At 38.5% G+C, this 23,763-nt stretch overlaps 1 protein-coding gene across 2 annotated transcripts; it reads left to right on the top strand.

The window, feature by feature from the left end:
- Nucleotides 1-3,354: 3,354 nt before the first annotated feature.
- Nucleotides 3,355-20,501, top strand: LOC126828208 (uncharacterized). 2 transcript variants are annotated; one of them, XM_050557844.2, is made up of 10 exons: nt 3,355-3,741; nt 10,407-10,449; nt 11,201-11,400; nt 12,078-12,234; nt 13,164-13,321; nt 13,913-13,966; nt 15,692-15,803; nt 17,597-17,737; nt 18,223-18,285; nt 19,111-20,501. In XM_050557844.2, the coding sequence occupies exons 1-10, from the start codon at nt 3,670-3,672 to the stop codon at nt 19,674-19,676; spliced, it is 1,566 nt and encodes a 521-aa protein (XP_050413801.2). In that variant the 5' UTR covers nt 3,355-3,669; the 3' UTR covers nt 19,677-20,501. The 2 variants fall into 2 exon arrangements, with proteins under 2 accessions (XP_050413801.2, XP_050413803.2); XM_050557846.2 differs by lacking the exon at nt 17,597-17,737.
- The last annotated feature ends 3,262 nt before the right edge of the window (nt 20,502-23,763 follow it).

Raw genomic sequence — 23,763 nt, forward strand, 5'->3', positions numbered from 1 at the left:
TAAAACAACGCTTTTTATGAGAAATTTGTAACGGTCGTGTGCTTTATCCTTTATCATCAGATGGTGCACGGGTGGGATGGACATTCAAAGCGCGAGATAATGATACAGACATATGCGATATCATAATTAATGCTTTGCACAAGTGAAATTGAATCACAATGTGATCCTATTAATTCATTATAAAAATTGACGTCAAATGGGGTGTTGGATTTCTCTCTTTAATAGGCACAATGTGTGTCTATGTCTATACGTAATTTGGAGAATATGATGGCATCATGCATTGTCAACTGTCAATTCCGGCGTGGTTCCCCCTTGTCAGTGATGCAGGACGGAGGGCCTGACAAGGACAGCTGTCTAGTCATTCGGATGAGACGAAAAACCGAGGTCCCGTGTATATATTGGAATGCACGTAAAAGATCCCCTGGCAGTTGGAATTCGATATAAGAGTAGGCCGTAGCGCCGCTACCCGGGCAAAATTCCCTCATAGCACACTGTATGGCGTATGCCCATCTTCATTAGCCCAGTTTGGAGCAGAACAGTAGGACGTTAAACCCCATTTCATTTCCTTAACGGAACCTGGGAAACTCCCTCCTGCAAAAATTCCTGGGTCCGCCCTGAACATTATTCTCATCATAAATTGGTCAGGCTCGCCGATCTCATACGAGTTTAAAAGTCGCACGGCATCATCTTGCACCAGGACAATAAAGAGGCTATGTAAATAACTAGATCAATAAATTGTTTATAAGCTGTTGACACAGACACCCTCATTGCGCGTGTTATAAGAAGGGAAATACCCTATAAAACCCCGGGTATTATTACTTAATTTATTTACTTTGAGACGATTTTATATGCATTATAATTCGTAAATGACCCTTGACGCCGGGAGGTAATTCAGATTTAGATTTATTATAATGTCTCATTGTTTTTTATTAACTTACATGAGTATTCAAAGCTATTATTTTCAAATTCCAACTGACAAGGGTTATATTACGTGAACACCAATGTGTACACAGGACCTTGGTTTTTCGTCTAATCAGGAACGGAAATTGGCTGGGAGGAGTGGGGGGGGGGGTCTACAGCCGGGCTGAGAGCAAGTTAAAATTTCTTTTAACTGGTTAACGCGTTAAAGTTTTAAAGTTAACGAGTTAATATGAGTCAATTATCGAAGCTCCTAAAACATGGTCATTTTGGTACCCAGCCTGTTTCAGAGAGTAAACAAATATTATTCTTGATCAGTAGTTTTATTCTTGACTCCAAATCTAGTATTTAGGTGGCATTTGACGGAAAAAACGTTTTGTTTTTTTTTTAAATCGAATTGGGTGATTTCGACCTTGACAATTGATTCAAGGGAGACTGGAGACCAAGTTATTTCGACCGGAGACTTGAGGTCCAGCAGACGTAACTAAAGCGACAGTGGCAATGTTGTCTCCGGGTGATATTTTGCATGAATTATGTCATTTCATGGGTCTGTATAACGATTTTCCAGCCGAATATGCATATATGACGTCACAGAGTATTAACGCCTTTTTTTATTTATATTAACGCATTGATCTCATTTATACGTTAACCAGTTAATAAGTTAACTGCTCTCAGCCCTGGTCTGCAGTATATGAGAATATCTCCTCATAGACCTTGGCCTGTTTTTGACTCTTTTTTTTTCACAGAATTAGAAAGGGGGCAGATTCAGATATTCGACTGAAACTTTCCATTGTGATCTAAAACACGTTACCATTTATTTAGCAACCATGTGCACTGCAATAGCAACTTCTGTCAGTGATATGAAATCAATGATCAACATTATTTGAACCAACTTAAAAATTAAACAAAGTAGGGAATATTTCATTATAAGTAAAATTGGAATGGAATGAATTTAATGTTTCGGCAACACAATACTTCGGTCACTTTGAGACCTACGGCCTACTCTTATATCGAATTCCAACTGTCAAGAGATCTTTTACGTGTACGCCAATGTATATACACGGGACCTCGGTTTTTCTACCCATCCGAGTGACTAGACCACTACTGACCACGCTGGAGACTCCCGATGTACTTTCTCGAGCAACACCTCATCGTTTTTTAACTATTTATGTGCACACCAATGTTTACCCGGGTTGACTAGGACTAGGCACAATTTCCGTGTTAATGTCCATTTGTCCGTTTAATTAAAGGAGTTTTGTTTCGCTTTTGCTTTTATTGTTAACAATGACTGGCTAGAAATAACACGTGAAAATGAAATGGGGTTTAACGTCCTACTGTTTTGCTCCGAACTGGGCTAATGAAGACGGGCATACGCCATACAGTGTGCTATGAGGGAAATTTTGCCCGGACAGCGGCACTACGGCCTACTCTTATATCGAATTCCAACTGCCAAGGGATCTTTTACGTGCACGCCAATGTGTACACGGGACCTCGGTTTTTCGTCCCATCCGAACGACTAGACAGCTTTCCTTGTCAGCCCCTCCGTCCTGCATCACTGACAAGGGAGAACCACGCCGGAAAATCTGGATGAACTTTCTCGACTCATCTTGATAAATCTACACCAATGATAAATATAAACCGCAAGACAAATTAGAGGTGGTTTATTATTTCAATTGAGGAAAATCTCACATCGTTGACAAGTAAGAAACTTCTATGAAATAAAATGGTACATTTAAGGAAATTTCCTTATAAAAAAAAGAGTAGGAGTTTGGTTTTTCCGTGTGGTAGTTTAAAAAATTATTAATCGATTGCCAGAAATTCACGTCATCCCACCAATTAGTTATTTGATATCCCACCCTTAACAGGGGCGGATCTAGGAATTTTGAAAAGGGGGGGGGGGGCGCCTTAAAATGAGGGCACTGACCGCTTAGACGCGGCACGCCGCTCAGAGGGGGGTGTGGGGGCCCAAGAAAATTATCCGTCATTTCCTTGCATCTGTAGCCATTCCAAGAGCTATTTGGGTGATATTTTCGTCTAAGTAAACGTTCGGAAATCGTTGAAAAATAGCCTTAAAATCGAGCAAAAAAGCCAGTTGAACATGCGACTCGAAAATTGAATTGTTGATATTGCTGACCTAATTTTGCGTTTTAAATCTCGTGTTAGTTGACAAGAATTATGTCATTGCTCGTATTGTATGGCTTATTGTATGACGTCCTATTTGCGGAGATTGTAAGATCTCAAACTTCTTTTCTTTTCTTTTCTATACTCGTATTACTCTAGCACTGTGTATGTTTGGGATCTTTAGATGCTTTATCTGGGGATATGTGGAAAAAAATCATTGCGTTTGACATTTATTCAAACAAAACAGACCAAAAACTATATGTTTCATTTATTAGTGTACGGAGCTTCGTCTAAACAAAATTCGATTTTGAAATTATTAAGTTCATTGGATGCACAATCGCAACAATTATTGCATTTTACTTCCTGGATAAATTACAAAGAGCAGATGCCGATTGGTCAGACACTTCCTCAGATTTTTGTAAGTGCAGATTTTAACTTGCAGATACATGTAGATTGTTTATTAATGCATGGACGCCCTTGAAAGAAATGGGGCCCTGAGGATAAAACAAAGTTCCTCATCACGTGATCTCGAAACAAGCGTATGAAATGTTGACATATGAGCATGGGTATTTAAATTTCAAACTACTCTATCCTGAAAGATAGTTCCTGACAATTTCATATCAATAGAAGATGAAATTATTTATGTTATGTTTGTGTTTGTATTTGGTGGAGTCAAGAAGAATACCATGTCAAATTTCAAAGGTAAGTTATCACTATTATTTTTAAAAGTTGTGAAGGGCTTTGAATTATTCAAAATACAGTGTTGCAATTAATGTCAAAAATTTTATTTAATCATTGCCCGATATTTAAAGAATGCAAACGAATACATAAAAATATCAATTCTCGAATAAGTGTTTTGACGTCATTCGCTAAATATAAATATTATATCTGAGCGTAGAGGGGACTTAAAGTTATAGTGATTTTAAAATATGGTCGTATATTATCGTCATCCCCGTCCGTCTGGGCATTAGGTAAGATTAGATAAAGAACTGACAGTTCTCGCTATAATAGTATTAAAAAATAGAAAACAGAATATGCTAGGCTAGTCTCGGTCCTCATTACTAATAAACAAAGTCTCGATTATTCATTTTTACGTTAAATCCTCCATACAAAACGTATTCAAATCCTCTAAGTATTGCAGGCTAACGATGGCATCGAGAGTTGGTTATGGTCTTGATAAGTTAATTAATTAATGTCTAATTAATAATTCAGATAACATTTAATTCCTAAAGAAAGACCTGCAATAGACAGATTTAGATGTTGCATAATGCATGTTTAAGTCAATATGGCTGAGGAATAAGTCTACTGATTTTCAACGATAATTAATGTTAGGGATATCACCTTTGACCAATTTGAAAGATTTGGTGGACACTCAAGATAATAAAATAATAAATGAAGGCATTTTGTATTTTTGCATTTTGCTTTGGTCGCGTGGTATAGGCTGAAATTTTTGTCAAGTTCCGGGTTCAGCCGATAACTAAGCATTTTAATCAAGCTTTGTTTGCATTCGTTGTGCACAACTGAAATGTCGGGCAGTATCACTTTAAAATTTATTAGACCAGAGCTGAACATAGCCCAGTATTATTGTTACTCTCCTAACTTCAAAATAGTATATCATGACCGCTTTTATAGATCGTATTATTCTGAGATGAGCCCTACGCCCTACACGAGATTAAACAGCTAGGTTGATATAGTAAAATTTGACACGAAAGCAGCAGGTGCAACAAAATATTGAGGTGTATAAAAGAGGATTCACGGTAAATGATACAAATGAGTCTATTCGAAGTCATGTTACTATAATAATCAGTGCTTTATTAGTATGGAATAATTTTAGGGGCTAAGATTAACCCATACAAATTATTCTGAAAAGACAACTATAAAACGCGTAAGATATTACTATAGTCCTCTTTTGTTGATCAGACGCCATAAAATGTAAAGCCCATTTATAAAATTTATGCTCTTGATTTGACAAGAAAATTAACTCAATAGATCTCAAAAAAGCAATAATGGTTTGAATGCCATTGCTACAGAAACTACCAAGGGATCATTCACGTGCACGCCAATGTGTAAACGAAACCTCGCTTTTTTGTCCCATCCGAACGACTAGACAGCTCTCCTATTCAGGCCCTCCACCCTCCCGATGAACTTTCTCGGCCAACACCGGGAGCGAACCTTCGACCGCCAAGCTAGCGAGCCAGCGTCGTACTCACATAGCCACGGTGGCTCCAGTATAGAAAAGAAAGTACTGGGAATTTCTTTAGTATAATAAGTAGTGGGATGACCCAATGCTGAAAACATCTGTCCCATTACTTTTTAAATAATATAAAGACCCAGTGGGGCCACCCGATTAGAGTTTATTACATACTTCGAGAAGGTATTTGTTGAGTAATAAAACCTTCTAGTAGTTTATCGAGGGCTGGCCGTTCTTACCGCACGGTACAAATAAAACCTTCTACTTCTAGTAGTTTATCGAGGTTCGGGTGCTTCCGGAGTCCAAAATGGCCGCTTTATATAAATGAGAATTTTAGGGATAACCAACCCGAACCCTAACCCCTTTTAAAAGAGTGAACTTGGGTCTAATTTAGTTTTTACTTCTCTTAAAAGGGTTAGGGTTCGGGTTAGTATTCCCCTAAATACTCATTTGTATAAAGCGGCCATTTTGGTATGAGTTCTGGCTTGTTCTGGAATTTGTTGCTTCTAGTGGTGATAATATTTGTACCGTGCGGTAAGGACGGCCAGCCCTCGATAAACTACTAGAAGGTTTTATTACTCAACAAATACCTTCTCGAAGTATGTAATAAAATCTAATCGGGTGCTGGGGCAATAGCGATGATGTCCAATCTGATTAAAACACAGATCCTATTTCGTGTCGTGTTTCATAGTTCAAAATTTCGTTTTACTTGTCTTTACTACACTAGAATCTGGAAGAGTTCTTATATAACAGACGTTCTAGTTGACGTGAGGAATTAGCCAATGAAACGGTATGTTACGGCGAGTTCTTGGCGTGCGATGCACGGAACTGCGGGTAAACCCCTAGAAACGTCAACGCTGATTGATTAATCAATGTCTGACGTCATAAGGTCAAAAACCGCTCGTATGACCTCTGATGCGACCTTCAACTAACCGGTCAGATCTTCATGTAGTAGAGGCCATCGAAAGTTTAAAAAACGAAACGAAATATAGATCTGTATTTTAATCAGATTGGATGATGTCAAGTGAAAATCGAGTGTTTTTTCTACTGTTGTAGCAATATTATGGCCTCGACAAAATATTGGTTTTAAATTCGTAAGCAAGTTTATTTTAAAGATAGGACATCACGTAATGCTACTGAAATAGACAATATTTTTATATATTAAAATGACCCATAGGTTAACAAAATACAGTGGCTAATATTGCCATTTCCTTTCAAAAACCCACCACATCCTCACTTGCTAATGAAACTGCACCAACGGTGATGGAATGTATCTAGTTGACCAAATTAGGTAATAGTCCCTGCTAATTTGCAAGGTATGAGGCGTGTACATTCCATATTTAGAAATTAGTACTTTGGACAGTCTCTGGCTTAAACCAATTCGTGCGGGGCTGTGATTCAAGGGAAGACAACCAGAGCTGATTCGGAGAGAGAGAGAGGGGGGGGGGGGTAACGTCTACTCGACACAAACTAGGTCATTTCGGGATTAACGTATGGTTCATTTTTATTTCAATAATTCGCTTGCGCGTAGGGTCTTTAGCAGTGGGAGGACACCGGAGGATCCGCAGAAAACCCACCAGGTTGGACATGCCACCCTGCTCCTTGTCACGTACATCCGGGGAATCGAAACCCCGCCAGTTGATTCAATGACAGACCTTATGATACAACGCGCACGCACTAACCATTTGGCTATCCAACCCCCCGCAATAGTGTTATGGTGTGAACAGTGATATATCGTTAAGTCTTCCACATTGTATAGTACCCCCCTCCACCCACGGGTTCTGTATTGATCGACTTTTGGCTAAAGGTTTCTGATATAGCCGTTTATTAGTCTGTCTTTAAAAGGACTGATTGCGATTCGTACCTTGATTGAAGTTTTAAACTTATGTTTTATCACATAAAATGTTCAAACTGAAACATGCTGGCGCTGTCACTGGTTGTGAATTTGATTTTATCTATCTTGCATCAAAATAACCCTGCAACAAAGCTAAAAGAAAAGGTAACACGTCTAAGGGTCAGTGGTTTTCGGGGATCGATAAGGTAGAAATGAAAAACATTATTTCTATGATATTTTGTACAAAAATTGTAGTTCATAAATGTATTCGTTGTATATAACACGGCCAAGGAGTGATTTCCACTAGAATCGTTCAAATGTTTAGTAAACATTCAAAAATCATTCATCAGAGAAATTTGTTTCCATGGAAACAAAACATTATTAATCCGCGAAATTCAAAATTACCAAAAGGTACAACTACTACAATAGGTTAATGTTTGTAGAAAGTTTCATGAAGATATCTTGAATGGTTTATGAGATATGATTTGGAAACAAATTTGAACACCAAAAACTAAGTCAAATTTGTTTCCATGGAAACACAAAAAATATAATCCAAGAAATTCCAAAATAGCAAAAGGCACAACTACTGCATGTTGATGTGTGTGCAAAGTTGCAAAGTTTCAAAAAGACATCTTGAACGGTTTGTGAAATATGCTCGGAAACGAAATCGGGAGGACGGACACACGGACAGACGATGTCCATTTCAATATCCCTTCCAAACTTCATTCGGCGTGGGATAAAAAAAAAACGAACCGAAATATAGATCTGTAATTTAATCTGATTGAACTCTATATATGACCCTTTTATTTATGGTACAAAATTTGTTTTTGAACCAATTTGTGGACCCCTTTATAGGAGCTAAATCGCTAATATTTGGGACCTAGAAATTGACAAAAATGGGTCGCAACGCATATAATAATGTAATATGAATGTATTTTAAACTGATTTACATTCAATCGTTTCTGTTTTTACTGTAATTTCTAATCAGTTATGTTCGGCGAAATACGCCAGAAGTCTCATGTGAATGGCAATCTTTAGCGTCTGGTTTTTCCAGTCTACACCGATGGTCTTTATTGCGCATGCTCTCAGATAAGAATATAGCGTCACTATTTGACGTGACTTGTGGAATATGTCTAACCCTGTTCTTTGAGTCCCTTGTTCCAAATGGCGCTGAAACGCATTATGGTACACGACTCGTGTACCAATGGTAAAATGTTTATTTTGTCTTGAATATTGGATATCAGAAGCCCATCTTTTCCCTGTAAGATCACAAGACCAATGTTGATTTGAATTGACAAATAATTCGTGTTTTCAATGTCGAAGATTTTTGATGATATTGAGTTAGAGATATAGCTACTTTAAATAATTGGGCCCCTGGCTGCAATCCTGTTAGTGATAGCGAAATCAGAGGAGATTTGAATTTTTAATTTCCTGACATTTAAAATATAACCGGGTTTGTTTGTATAATGAAACGTATAGAATATTATTCTTCACCATTAACTAGAGATAAAAAAAGATAAAAGAGGTGTCATATTGTTGATAGCGTCCCCGTAATAGTATTCTATTCTTTGTTTGAATTTGCTTCAACGGTCGATGAGTAGCGTCATGTGTATATGAATAGCATAGTACGGCGGTTATTTAATACGATGCATTGATAACTAAATGAAATGAGGTTTAACGTTCTACTGTTCAGCTCCGAACTAGGCTAATACGGGCATACGCCATACAGTGTGCTATGAGGGAAATTTTGCCCGGACAGCGGCACTACGACCTACTCTTATATCGAATTCCAACTTTCAACGGATCTTCTACGTGCACACCCATGTGTACACGGGACCTCGGTTTTGTCGTCCTATCCGAACGACTATACGCTGTCGCTTGTCAGGCCCTCCGTCTAACAAGGGGGAAACCACGTCAAAAGATCCCGGTGAACTTTCTCAGGCAACGCCCTACTCACTGAGCCATCGTAACTCCTTTATGACATTACAAAATGAACAGTTATTTGACAAGCTCATTTTTTTTTCAACGAACACTCTTTACTTTTCACATTGTATTAAAGCTAGACAATGACCAGGTAACTGTGTTTGTCGGGTGCGTTTGCGGGATGCAGTTGAGGTGAGCTTGCGGTATTGATTCGTTAATTTCGTCCGTTCATAGATTTAATAGACTTTTCTGATGCCTTTTCATTTTCCCAGGATAGTGTCATAAAAAATGAATAATTCAGCTTTTGAACGTAACGGACCACAAGGCCGAAACGCAGCATTCAAGGTCACATGTCTCTTTATCCAGCATTAGTGTGAAATGGAAGACAACTCTGCTACGGATAATGATTCAAGAGAGAGAGAGAGAGAAATGAAATGAAATGAAATGGGGTTTAACGTCCTACTGTTCTGCTCCTAACCTGGGCTAATGAAGACGGGCATACGGCATACAGTGTGCTATGAGGGAAATTTTGCCCGGACAGCGGCACTAGGGCCTACTCTTATATCGAATTCCAACTGCCAAGGGATCTTTTACGTGCACGCCAATGTGTACACGGGACCTCGGTTTTTCGTCCCATCCGAACGACTAGACAGCTTTCCTTGTCAGCCCCTCCGTCCTGCATCACTGACAAGGGAGAACCACGCCGGAAAATGCAGGGATCGAACACCCGACCTCCAGGCTAGCGAGCTAGCGTCTTACCCACTTAGCCACGTGATCCCCCGAGAGAGAGAGAGAGAGAGAGAGAGTTTAACGTCAACTCGACACAAACACATGGTTCAATTTTATTTCAATAATTCGCTTCCGCGTAGGGGTCTTTAACAGTGAGAGAAACTGGGGGACCCAGAGAAAACCTACGAGGCTGGACAGGCACGTGCTAACCATTCGGCCATCCAACCCCGCGAGAATGTTTCAAAGTACGAAGCGTCCCGCATATACATGACCGTGCTGTAAAATGCATTTATATTGAGGTTTAGCAGTAGTCAAGTACATAATAAATTTGAGATTTTACCGGCATTCAAAAACACGTAAATGTTTATATATTCCATCTTGAAATTAATAACTCCCAATTATTGGATAAGATGTCCCGTCAACAAAAGATTTGGGTCATTTGATATACGGTTATTTTTGTCTATGGTCATGTGTGCAATGTATGGACACTCAGTTGAGGAGAGGAGATAACCAAATCGTTAATTTGGGCGAAGAAGAGTATTCGGGATTTTGCAATCACAGGGGTTGGCACCTACGAGACTAACCATGTACAAATTATAATAGAGTGCAAATAATTCGATGAGGAGTAAAAGAAACGCTCTTTCTAAACATGTAATTTGTCATTAATAATGCACTATATTTTCCTTTCAGAATACAACGATAAAGTTTCGACTCATAGCAGAATCAAGAAAAAGTAAGTTTATTTTATAAATTATCAAGGAGCGTGGTGTTTTTCATGAATTTTAAGTTCAACACTTAATATAACTATAGACCTCTTTGCGGGTTGACAATATTACGTTCATTAATGGAGTCATAAATCTTTCATGATATCTTTATGAAAGTTTGTACACAAATGAAAATATTATTGTAGTCGCACCTTTTGCTACTTAGAAATTCCAGATGCCTAATGTCTATGGAAATATATTTGATATGCAATTATTACTCCGGAAGATATCTATAGCAACCGTTCAGATTATCTGTATGACTTCTACGTTTGCAAACTTTGATAGTGTAATTCTGAAAATACAAACCACTGTGGTGGTACAGTGAAATCCCGCTAATAAGTCCCGTTGTGGGACTGATATAGAGTGGTCGTAATAGTGAAGCGGCCCTGGAATCCCAGAATACAGACTTCATGCAGTCTTTTAAAGTACGGTCGTATACGAAAGGCGCCCATAAAACTGAGGTGGTCGTTGAGCGAGATTTCACCGCAGTTTGTAATTGCACAACATTTATATTCACCGCAACAGTGTAGCATACTTTTGCTATGCTTATAACATTTAAAATATACTTGCATTTGGTTGTTGATTTCTAAAAACACTGGGATAGTCTATCCATGTACCTTCTAAAACATGTCTATGATGCGGGTTGTTGAGGACTGGGTATTTATTTATTTATTTTTTTTCTGTGTTTTCTAAATATGTTTACAACCATTTTGATTATAGAATGCGAAGGTCGCCAAACGAAGGGTAGTATCGCCATTAATGAAATTGTCCTAAACAAAAATAAACTTAAATTGGAATGGAATCATCGATATTTTGATGGATTTGCTAGATGTCAATTCCTTGTACAGATTAAACGAAAAATGGAAAATTCTCAGCATAGAAGTGTTACATGTTTTCGTGTTTGTGTAATTGGTGCCAAGGTTAGTTCCTACTAAAGCTATGCAATTAGTGGTATTTATTAAAATTTTAATGTTCTTCCCAAATAATGATCATGCAGGCGGTTCAGCCACACGAATAAACACCGTTCTAGACACTTTTTGTGTGTGTGTGTTTTTTTTATTTCAACTTGCTGGGATTGTGCCGCTTGTGATTACGAAGGAAAACTATCGAAGTGTTGCACCAGGATGTAACCCCTTGACAGGTTACATTTTGAGATTTTATTTTCTTTTTTGATTATTTAACAAACACTCTGGGTTATCTCTTTTTTGGGAAAGTCATGTTACGGCTATTGGACTCGACTCGAAAATCAAAGGGCTGATAAACTAAGAGAAAGTCCATTCTCGCGAGTAATTTGAACATTAATCATATCTAAGTCCGGCACTGTCTTCCATGTTATTTTTTTTGGGGGGGAGGGGGGGTGAGAAGAGGCTTTGGGTTGTTACTTAAAAGGGATGAAACGAAGATCAGTAGAAAAGTCAGTGATCGGAAAAACTTCTCCACGTAACCATATAAATTTACCGTATATATTACCCTCAAAATGACCCAAGGAAAGTGTGGCAGTGGCGTTGAACCGTCAAATCAAAAATTATTTTTTACCGTGAAGACCCCCGAATTATTATTATTATTATTATTATTATTGTTATTATTATTATTATAGCGATTTCGCAATGCCACTAGAAAAAGAAAAATACCAGTACAGCTATCGTGCTTTAAGAGATACCTGAAAAGAGAAGGCATAATTTCAGTATTTAAAATAAAGGGGAAAAGATATCAACCAAAACTCATTCGCCAAATTGGATACAAATTCGAAAAAAGTAAGTAAAATTTTGTTAATTTTTTAATCCTATAGTTATCGCCTCTAAATTATAATATATGACTAAGGTGTCAATAATATTACTGATGAGTAGTTTATCCTGACGTCTGTTTTTTTTTTTACTATTCCATATCATGGCAGGCACAATGTATTTCGTTTCGTTTTCAATCTGATGCTGTGCCACATTGAGAGGTGGGCTAATTAAAATGAAATGGGGTTTAAAAACGTACTACTTTTCTACACCAACTGGGCTTATGATGACAGGCATACAGTGTGCTATGAGGAAGCGTCACCAGGACAACTGCGGTACGGCCTACTCTTATATCGAATGGTTGTCAATGGTTGTTTTACGTACATGTACATGCCTGAGTGTACACGGATCTCGGTTTTTCGAACCATTCGAATTACTAGACGCTGTCATTGCCCGAGCCGCCGTTCTTTGTCCTGCGTCATTGGCCAGGGGAAACCACACTAGGAAATCTCGTAGAACTCTCTCGGTCAACATCGGGATGGAACCTCTGGCCGTACCCACTCCACCGAGGCTCTTGGTAGTTGACCAGAAGATCGACAGGTATTTTCAGGGCTGCTAAGGGGGGGGGGGGGAGATCAGGCTGGTTGGGGAAGCCATTTCTACACGGAAAAGATGATCTCGGAAGTCTGATAATCTATAAGGCTCATTGTTTCGTTACCCCAATGCTTAACACCAAATTGGAAAACATGCATTAAAAAAATGAGGACGTGAAATGCTGGATATCGTGAGGGTTCGTCCTCTCATAACCCCAGATTTGGAAAAGAATATGTTTAAAAAGTTTAGCCTGTAACAAGTTCACAAGGTTTTCGTAAAAGAGGTTTAACTCCAATCTAATTTGGGTGTTGGTTACGTCTTATGTGCCATTCACAAATTAATACTAGACCTGTCTATTTTTACAGTTCCAGAGCCGTGCATTAATTATGAACCAAAGATCAGATGTAGAGAAATAGACAACGGTGTAAATGTATCTTCCTGTCCACGGCGATTTGGTAGAGTGGAATTTGGTTTATATAATACAAAGACAAATAGTATGGAGGAACCTTTAATAGAACCTCTGGTACGTTCCAATTTAAATTGGCAAAGTCTAATCATTTACCTACAATGGGCATGAAATGAAATGGGTTTATCGTTCTAATTTTCTGCACTAACCGAGATATTGAAATCGGTCATGCGCCATACAGTTTGATATGAAGGACATTTTGCCTGGACAGCAGCGCTACGCCCTACTCTTATTTAGAATTCGAGCAGTCAAGATGCGCGTGAACGTGTACACGGGACCTCGGTTTTTTGTCCCATCTGAACATCTAGACGATGTTCCTTAACAAGGTCTAACCACCCCGAAAAATTCACAGGAACGTTCTCGGTCAACACGTAGATCGAACCTGGTCCTTCCTGGAGAAGAGGGAGAATTTCTTGTGATTTTTACTTAAAGCATGTTGGCTATCCAAGCTGAAAACCACCACAGTCAGTCAGGAACTCCACTGGCCAAAACAATGATTTTACAATTTAACGATGATCAATATGGTTTGATTTTGTTTAAATTATATATCAATTATTTAGTCTGCTGACCAAATGCCTCTTAATACTTTCTCGAAGTACAACGTATATAGGTTCCTTAATCATAAACTTATATATTCTTATGTTTTAGGAAAATTGTTGGGCTTTCTTTCCGAATATTACATATGGTGAATATAGAGGAACCGTGAGTGTATATGCTTTAATTATCTTATATTCAATAATTCATGACACGCTGATTTAAAGTCCTGAAAACTATTACCCGAACCTCTATCCCCGAAAACTATTACTCGAACCTCTATACCTGAAAATTATTGCCCGAACCTCTAGCTCTGAAAACTATTGCCCGGACCTCTATAGCCCTGAAACCTTTTGCCCGGAACTCTAGCCATGTAAACTATTGCCCGGACCTCTAGCCCTGTAAACTATTACCCGAACCTCTAGCCCTGTAAACTATTGCCCGAACCTCTAGCCCTGTAAACTATTGCCTGAACCTCTAGCCCTGAAAACTATTGCCCGAACCTCTAGCCCTGTAAACTATTGCCCGGACCTCTAGCCCTGAAAACTATTACCCGAACCTATAGTCCTGTAAACTATTACCCGAACCTCTAGCCCTGAAAACTATTGCCCGGACCTCTAGCCCCGAAAACCTCTAGCCAGAACCTCTAGGGATCACGTGGCTAAGTGGGTAAGACGCTGGCTCGCTCGCCCGGATTTTCCAGCGTGGTTTCCCCTTGTCAGTGATGCAGGACGGAGGGCCTGACAAGGACAGATGTCTAGTCGTTCGGATGGGACGAAAAACCGAGGTTCTGTGTACACATTGGCGTGTACGTAATAGATCCCTTGGCAGTTGGAATTCGATATAAGAGTAGGCGTCAGTGCCGCTGCCCGTGCAAATTTTCCCTCAGAGCACACTGTATGGCGTATGGCCGTCTTCATTAGCCCAGTTTAGGAGCAGAACTGTAGGACGTTATAACCCCATTTCATTTCATTTCTAGAAGAAAACTGTCCGAAAATGGTGTTGACTGATGGCTGCAGTTGTGGGTCGCAATTTGTGGAATAAAATTGAAAATGTTGAGTGTTGACGGTAATCATGACCATATTGTTTTTGGGTACTGACAGTGCAGCTGCTCTCTCTAACACCACTGGTGTCTAATAAACCTAGACATAGCGTCTTCTGAATTAGTGGGCATAGGAAACTTGTTTATAAGATGAAGCTGCTTGATTTGGAAACTGCAGCCTGGTATTTCATCAATGAGCTGTTACTCTTACCCAACTTTTTTCCCAATACACTATCTGTCAAACCAACTATCGGGCCACAGATCACTAAAGATTTGCCCGTTGACTTTAATGTTAATTCGCGTCTCTTAGACCGGCTCTAACTTTTTCCCAAATTTTCGTTGGGTAGAACGCTTTCTACCACAGATGGAGCAACATGTGACAACCTCTTGCCCAAAAGCACGTATGAGGTTCACCATGGAAAACTTCAAATACGCAAGCTGGAAGTAGAGCCAAGTAGCCTAAACATGCAATTTTTGACCCTACATTTTAACCTAACCAACCTCTCAACTCTTGTATCCTTCCGCCTCAAAATCATGAATATTCACCAAAACCTGGCAGAAAATGTATTTTCAAACCCTTTTCTTCGATTCTACACCAAAAAGTCAACAAAAATCGCCATGGAAAAGGGAAAGGGAGAGAAAGACTAAAAATAACTTTGGCCCTACATTCTAGAGATATTTGGTGAGCTGTGTCCATCTATTTTCATGTCGATTTTTATACACCCAGAGTTATTCCCCATGGTTACGAAATCTTGTTTAATACCTTTGAGGCTTTTGACAAATTAGATGCTGGTGGGTGTATGTTGTTACTTTATTGGTAGCCTATATTTTTTTTATACATATATTTGCAGGTACAAATTCTGAGTTGTCGAGATTGTGCCGATTATAGACTAACGGGTAAAGCTTGTGATACAACAAGATACAGATCCGTGCCCTTCATAGTCGGTACACCCCCAACCACCGGTAGGGCATTTTATGTCTATTTTTAAATTGCATGCATTCACTTTATTTTCATTTCCTTGTGCACAGTGGTAGACATTATGCCAGAAGAAGGCGAGCCTCCGTTGTTAAAATATTAAAATGAGATAAAATAAAGTTTAAAACAGAACAAATTGAAGAAACAAAAATGTCAATAATAAGAGATGGAATCGGGTATTAGCGTAACTCGTCACTGCTGGAAGAAAATGGGTCGACAATGCGATAACTTTGTTATAACAGGCGGTGGGTGAAGTGGGGGTACATTATTTCCCGTGCGATTTTAAGAAGGAAGGGTGTATTAAAGGTTGCGGTTGTATATAATTTTAGCCCTCTTTACGTGCATATCTTTTTTGCCCTTTTTACGCGCAATTTTTTGTCTTAAGCGGTGGACACCTTATCCGAATCATTTGACCGAATCAGTCGGCGCCAAATATTATTCGGCCAAATGAGTGAACATACTAGGCGAATGCTTCGCCCGATTCACCAGTCGATTGCCAATCTGTTTCATAGAGAATTACGAGTCTCGTATAATATCTCTGTCATAGATGACTGCCTTAACACGTGCTGTCACAGCACGCGGTGTAAATCATTGGCTTAATGGCGCGTGCATTGTTTACATAAGACATAACTGCTTCGGAGAGAATGCTGCATTTTAGTCAATTTAATACCCATTTACACTAAATCGGAAATAATTTTTACCTACAACTACGTCAAACGCCTTTATTTATTTTTCCAATATATACATAAAATGTTTTAGAATTTAATTTGTCGCAGGAAAAAAGTTAATATTTCTAGCTCATTAAGCCGCATCAATGTCATCCTTATCAGTGGTTGTCGCGGCAAAGCAAATATTCACTGCGGATCAGTGTGGTCGATTGCATCACCTTTCACGTCACATGATGAAACATGGTGCCGACCAAGTCTTCAAACAATCACGTGACTTCTCGATGAGTGATGATTGGCTAATGAATTCTACATTCGGCCGAATGCTTCGGCGAAGCGGACACACTAGGCGAATATAATTCGGCCGAATATATCAAACATGTTTGATTCGGGCGAATCATTCGGAAGCGAATTTCAACGCCGATTGATTCGACCGAATCATTCGGCTAGTGTGTCCACCGCTTAAATTTATTTTTTATTTCTTTTGTTTTTAAAGTTTTCAAACATTTGTGTATGCATGCAGAGTCGCTATTTCTATAAGAACAAAACATATTGCACATTGAATAAATGCACCTTAGGTATTCTCTTATATAATATATGTCTGTGTTTTACACTCGCTGCTGCACAGCTACACCACACGTAAATAAGAGTTTCTACTTAAAGCGGAAATTGCAAATTTTCTAAGAAAGTCAAAACGTAATTATTTCTATGTCTTTTGCTCAATAGGTTGTCAACTCACAATTATACGATTATAGGTGTCATTCTCACACTTAACATTCATTTACACAGGAAATAATAACACAATTACCTCCCAATTACCTCCCTTGTTTTCTATTCTCCACCATGGAGTAGCGATATTCAAACGTTTGAAAATGAAGAGGAAAATGATATTTTTGCCAATTTCTCAGCTGGCAATAGTGAATTATAGGATTAAAAAGATTATTCTTTAACAAGGTAGGACTGTTTATGGATACCATCTATTTTCAGGCTTTATTTTAATAAATTTTAAAAATATAACTTAAAAATTTGCAATTTCCGCTTTAAGTTTTGCTGCTTAAATTCATTCTCAGTATTACTTTGGAAATTTTTGAATACAACCGTTTTCTATCTTACAGTAGAACCGCCCACATGGACAGAAAAAGTTTCAACACCAGAGTTCGATCAATTCATACATAGGCCTATTGTTATCGTAATTTGTGGAATATTTGCGTTTTTGGTATTTACACTTCTATTGATACTACTTCTTTCCTCGCTAGGTATGTATAATAATACGAAGTATTAATTTAATTCAGAGTCAAATTATAATTCTTGTCTCAGTTGATACTGAACAAGGTTAGTGGTTCTTCACTTTCCCAGTTCATGTTAATTTTGCAAGATCGTGTATACAGAAAGTGTGCCTTCAGTTCCCACCATGGGTGCAAATCATAATCATTTCTGATGTCAATAATTTTATTACTTAGCGGCCGCTTCGTTGACACCCCCACCACCATTCCCATTATACTTCCTCCCCTTTTGTTTAAGTTTATTTGCTGTTAATATTCAGTACGGTAATTAAACGTTTTTAGATGCCTAAAAAGTTTGGGTTTTTCAATGTGCCTTTTTTATTTACCCATTTCTGCTTACTTTACTGCTTAGATAGCTTTAGCATCGAGCATTTATGTTGTTGTCACTACACAATTTAATCTGTACTGTTAGTTTATAAAATATTTGTTGTGTGGACAACAATTTTAATAAATTTCAGGTAAGGGTTGTTTGAACAAGAATAAAAATCTGGAAGATGCATTACCACTGATTCCTCGTGAAGGTAAGGCATGCTCGAATACATATTTTTTGGGTTCTTGTCAGGAAATAATTCGTTTGCGCGCATGCGTCATTAGCAGTGTGTGTGTGTGTGGGGGGGTGCTCTCGAGGTCCGACAGGCGATCCTACTCAGCACATGTGCAAACCTAGGATCTAAACCACAGACCCCAATCTCCCAGAGTTGTCTTCCCTTGCATTTCACACTAATGCTGGAAAGCGAGACTTGTGCACAGGCGCCTGCAACGTGGAAAATATTTCAAAAATAACATCGAACTATGACTAAGTAGATGTCTAAAGTCTGTTCCGTCCATGTTCGTAAACGAGATTATCAAATAACTGGTCTGATTCCAATTTGTAACTCAAGGGCATATAACTCGTCTGAAACCGATTCTCTTTCAGTAGGCTAGATATGCATGTAGTAATACCAAGGTGAGAAACGGGTTGGAATTAAATAATTGGGATCAAAGTTCACTATACTATATTCCGTCAACCAGTGGCGAAACTCACTAGTTTTCGCTAGGTAGACAACCGAGTCTACGATGACGTTTAAAATTTTTTAACGTGATTTAAAGAGGGTTACGTGGATAATTTTAAAAAGGCATGCGGACTTGTGTGGAGGATGCACAGACCCATGACTCGACAATATGATTACATAACTCGATTGTATACCATATGGGCCACAACCACTTGGACTCCCAACTTTCACATTCTCTCTGTCAATGTTCGAATAAACATAGGCCTACCAATTGCTTGAAGTTATGACATCATCAACCTAAAGGGAGAATTACCAATTAATGTAGACCTGGTGGCTTTTCTTTATTTATTGCAGACGATAACAACAACAAAATGTTAGTGCTTTATGCACCAGATCACGACTCCCATTTTAATGCTGTCAAAAGTTTCTGCAGATTGATGACGTATTTGGGAAAAGATGTTCAACAAATGACACCAGCGGAGGAATTAAACCTGGTCACAAATCCAGATTATGGCGTAGTAATTGTTATTCTATCGAATGGATTTTTCGGAAATTGCAAAAGTGAAAACTGTCTCCGGCACCTATCTACATTGAATAATAATTCAATAGTTTTATTTGTTTCGTTTGGTTATGGAAAAGAGTATCTCTCTGATTTTTTCCAATTTCTCGCAATTGACCATAATAGGGTGTTTTCTTTGACGAAAGAGATGGATTACAAGAGTAATCTCCAAATCTCCAACTCTCCAAAGAGGATAAAACGCGAGTTAAATTTACACCCGCTTCTCAAAAGCATAAACGGTCCAGTGCTTGACGCCGATGCAACAGAATCTATTCACGAAAGTGAACATGCTCAAAACTTTCTCTTTCACGTTAACAGAGTGATGGACTCAGAAATCAGAAAACCACTCCGATTTTTATAAATGAAATGATTTATCTATGATCTCAGAGCTTAAATCAGAAAACCACTCCGATTTTTATTTTAACAAATGATATAAATGAAATCATTTATCTATGATCTCAGAGCTTAAATCTACCTGGAGCCAATTACATGCATCAAGGCCTTGGCTACGTTCAACTGGACCGAGAGCAAATCCAAGATGGGGAATTTTACTAAGTGTATTTTACGGCTAGATCTTTTTCTTAAGGTCAACTCAAGATTTCGTCAAGGTCGTCGAGATGTAAATAAGGTTATGGCACGAGATTGTATTTTAGGGTTAGGCTCAGAGTTAAGTCCAGGGTTAGGGTTGGGATTAGCTCTAGCCCTGGTTACATCTCGTGACCTTTGACCAAGCTTGTAATTGGCCTTATGAAATAGATCTTACCGTATTTTACCAATAGGGGTATTCCATAGGGATTTGGAAAACTTAATTAATTTATGAGGTTTTTTTTAGATATTTTTATCTAATATCAAAGCACTAGTCATTAATATTATAAAGCCACAATGTGTTCTTGTCTAAAAGCTAAAGCATATATTCCATATAATCCATAGGATATGCTTTCCCCAAACAGAAGTTCTTTTGCTTTGTGTTTCTTTTTTGTTTTGTTTATTTTTGCTTATAATATATATTAAGTTGTTGATATTATTGTTGGTTTGCTTATTATATGTTGCATAGCCATTATATTATTTTTTTTAACATTTGAATTCAATTTACAAATGTATATCAATAGTTTATTTATTAAAAGATAACATAGTAATATTATATTTTATAATAGAATAGAATATTAAAAATATAATTTTACATCATGTTTACAGTTTCTTCAGTGTTCATGGTTTACTCCCACACACCCCTTCCCGCCCCTCATCATAAAAGATAGGTTGTCATACGCCCACAGCAGCTAAATATATATTATCAGGCTGTAAAACTGGATAAGTGCTGAAAATTAAGATAAGTAAAATGTATAATTAGATTGTAAAACTGGATAAGCACTGAAATAGAGCTAAAGTATGGGAATCAATGTATAGGTTGGTCACAAGCCCTTGGTATAAAGAGTCCCACATCACGGTTTAACTTGGGCTTGACGCGTTTTATATGGATGGCCTCAAGAAGTTTCCTGGTTTTCTTCTGGTGATAATTTACTGCAAGAGTTCTTGTTTGGTCCCATATAATTGTATGATGTCCGTTGTTAATAATATGCTCTGCTACAGCTGATGGATTGGTGGAAGCTAGTGACTTGTGCTCTTTTATTCGTTATTCGTACATCAGGTGGAAGCTTCTTTTCACCTACATATTTTTCGTTGCACGAGCAAGTCATTTCGTAAATACATCCTTTGGGCTGTGTGTTTGTGTGTGTGTAGGGGGGGGGGGGGGGTACCATTAGGTTCTGCAGCTTGTGAAGGTGACGTCTATGCCCACTTCTTGTTTCATCAACCTTCCAAGTTGGTTTCTAAACAGTTGTAGAGAGTTTGTTGTCAGTTTTGGTCACTCGGAGATCAAGAAATAGGAGGCTTTCGTCCGTTTCGGTTTCCATTGTGAATTTTATTCTTGTCTGTCGACTCTTCAGATGTTGTGGTAGCGTTTCTGCGTTGTCTTACACAAACGTTAAAGGAATGCTTTAAGAAAACGTATGATTTTAGTTTCTTTTTAAAATCCGTTACAGTCTCACATTGTGTTACACTTTCTGGACGGGTATTCCAGAGCCGCGGTCCTAACACACTGAACGATCTGTCTGCAATGTTTTATTTTTAGTCTGGGGTATTAGTAACGTTTTTTGATGACGATCTCGTATTGTATGATGAAGTTTGGGACTGTACTCATTCAGAAAGTAGACAGGAGCAAAATTGTGGAGACTCTTATACACCAGTACCAGTAGCTTAATTGGTATCGGACTTCAATTGGCAATATATGAAGTTCTTTCAGAGCAGCAGTGGAGCTTAGATAACAAACCTTAATCTCTCAACCCTCCGTGTTTCGAGTTAAGAACTGAGGCCATGACCTATAACGTTGCAGCTGCCGGAGCGATTCACACCCGGCATTTTTAAACAAAATTGACCATAGTTTTAATCAAAACAACGATTGATTATTGTTATTTATAATATTTCTACAACACCCAACTACAATTAAGCATATAATCCTACCTGAAACGGGTACAAATCGTCATTTTTAAAATCGAGGCGTTAAGCCGTTACTAAGACCGCCATCTTTTTAAACGATACGCTGTCATCATGAAGGTGGGGCTAAATATAAGGCTTTTATAACAGCCAATCAAAAGGACAATCGAAAGCACAGTAACTATGAATGGATTTCGATGGCGGTGAAATGTCAGACAAAAACAACGCTTCATTAATTTAAACGCGAATATTTGGAGTTAGGCGACAGTTCTGCCACTACATTGGCCTCTGTAAGTTTAATTAATCATAATATCATAAACTTATCTATTTTAAAGATGTTACATGCATTAATAAAGAAATTGAGTTTGCCACTTGGAACTAAAGGCATCCAATCGTAGCTAAAAACAAACACATCAGTATATCTCAACGTTTTTAGCTACGTTCTCGTAGCTACAGTGGAGCTATGGTCGTAATTAACACCAAACATTAGTTTTGCAGTCATATATTGGATTCGTTGAAGAGTAGCTGCTGTCAGATCACAGAGCAGACTATTTCCATAATCCGTATGGAAGAAAACTAAAGAGCTGACAATTTGAAGAGTTGATTCTCGCGAAAGAAATTGTCTCAATTTCCGCAAGTTTAACATGGCCGAAGCAGTAGAACGAGCCGAATATCAACTGGCAAGGGTTCTTTACGTGCATGCCATCGCTCCATCCGACAACTATACGTTTTCCCTTGTCGGGTCCCCGTTCTGAACCAATTACAAAGTGGAACCACGCTGGAAAATCCCGATCAACTTTCTTGACCAAAACCGGGATTGAACACGAGACCTCCAGCGGTTCCCACTTAAAAAAGCAGGGATGTATTAAAATTATACAATATCTACATTTATTAGCTTATATTTTACATATAGTTTTTAACAATCATATGGAATTGCGGTGGCCGCAGTAAGACGTAAGCCAACCCGGAGGTTGCAGTTTGCTCTTGTGTCAGTGGTGCAGGACGGAGGGGCTGGCAAAAAATTGTCTAGTCTTTCGGATGGGATGTAACATGGGACCTCCGGGTTTATAGCAAGCCAATGTTTACTCACTGTGGGTTCTGGCGTGCCTTTCGAGGGAGAGAGAAATGGGGTTTAACGTCCACTCGACACAGACTAGGTCATTTCGGGACTAACATATGGTTTAATTTTATTTCAATAATTCGCTTGCGCGTAGGGGTGTTAGCAATGGGAGGAAACCGGAGGACCCGGAGAAAACCCACGAGACGTGCATTTTAAATACTTCGAAATAAGAGTAGGCCGCAGCGCCAGTGTCCGGGCACAATTTTCCAAACAGCACACTGTATGGCCTAAGCCCGTCTTCATTATCCCAGTCAGTGTAGAAAAGTAGGACAGGATAATAATACTATTTGTTTTGATTTTTACAGAAAGCTCAAATACACTCAGTATACACATCAAACTGTTTGTTTTAAAAATAGTTGCTTAGAAATACTTGACTGGGAATAGGTAGTGAAATCATTGAGAAATTTGTAAAGGAAAAACGGGGTAACTTAATTCATGGGGTTATTCCACATACAGAAGCAGATCCGTAAATGAAGTGGGGTTTAAACGTCCTACTTTTCTACACTGAGTGGTTGTGGCTAGTAGGATCGACTACGGAGACCAAACGGAAATTGCATACCATTGGTCGGTGAAGGGGCACAACTCCACTTGGTTCAAGTGGACACCATACTAATTTGATCGTTTGCATTAGTTACTTTAGTAACTACGTTTCCACCAATTATCTTCCACAATTAATGCCATGTCAAACAGGGCCTTATATCATCTGTGGGTTCAACATTATTAACAGACTTTGTAATGGAAATTCTGAATTTCAATAGGTTTCTCCCTTATGAAATGAAATGGAAAGGGGTTTAACATCCTACTGTTCTGCTCCGAACTGGGCTAATGAAGACAGGCA

Source organism: Patella vulgata, chromosome 7, assembly GCF_932274485.2.
Source record: "Patella vulgata chromosome 7, xgPatVulg1.2, whole genome shotgun sequence".
Lineage (NCBI taxonomy): Eukaryota > Metazoa > Mollusca > Gastropoda > Patellidae > Patella > Patella vulgata.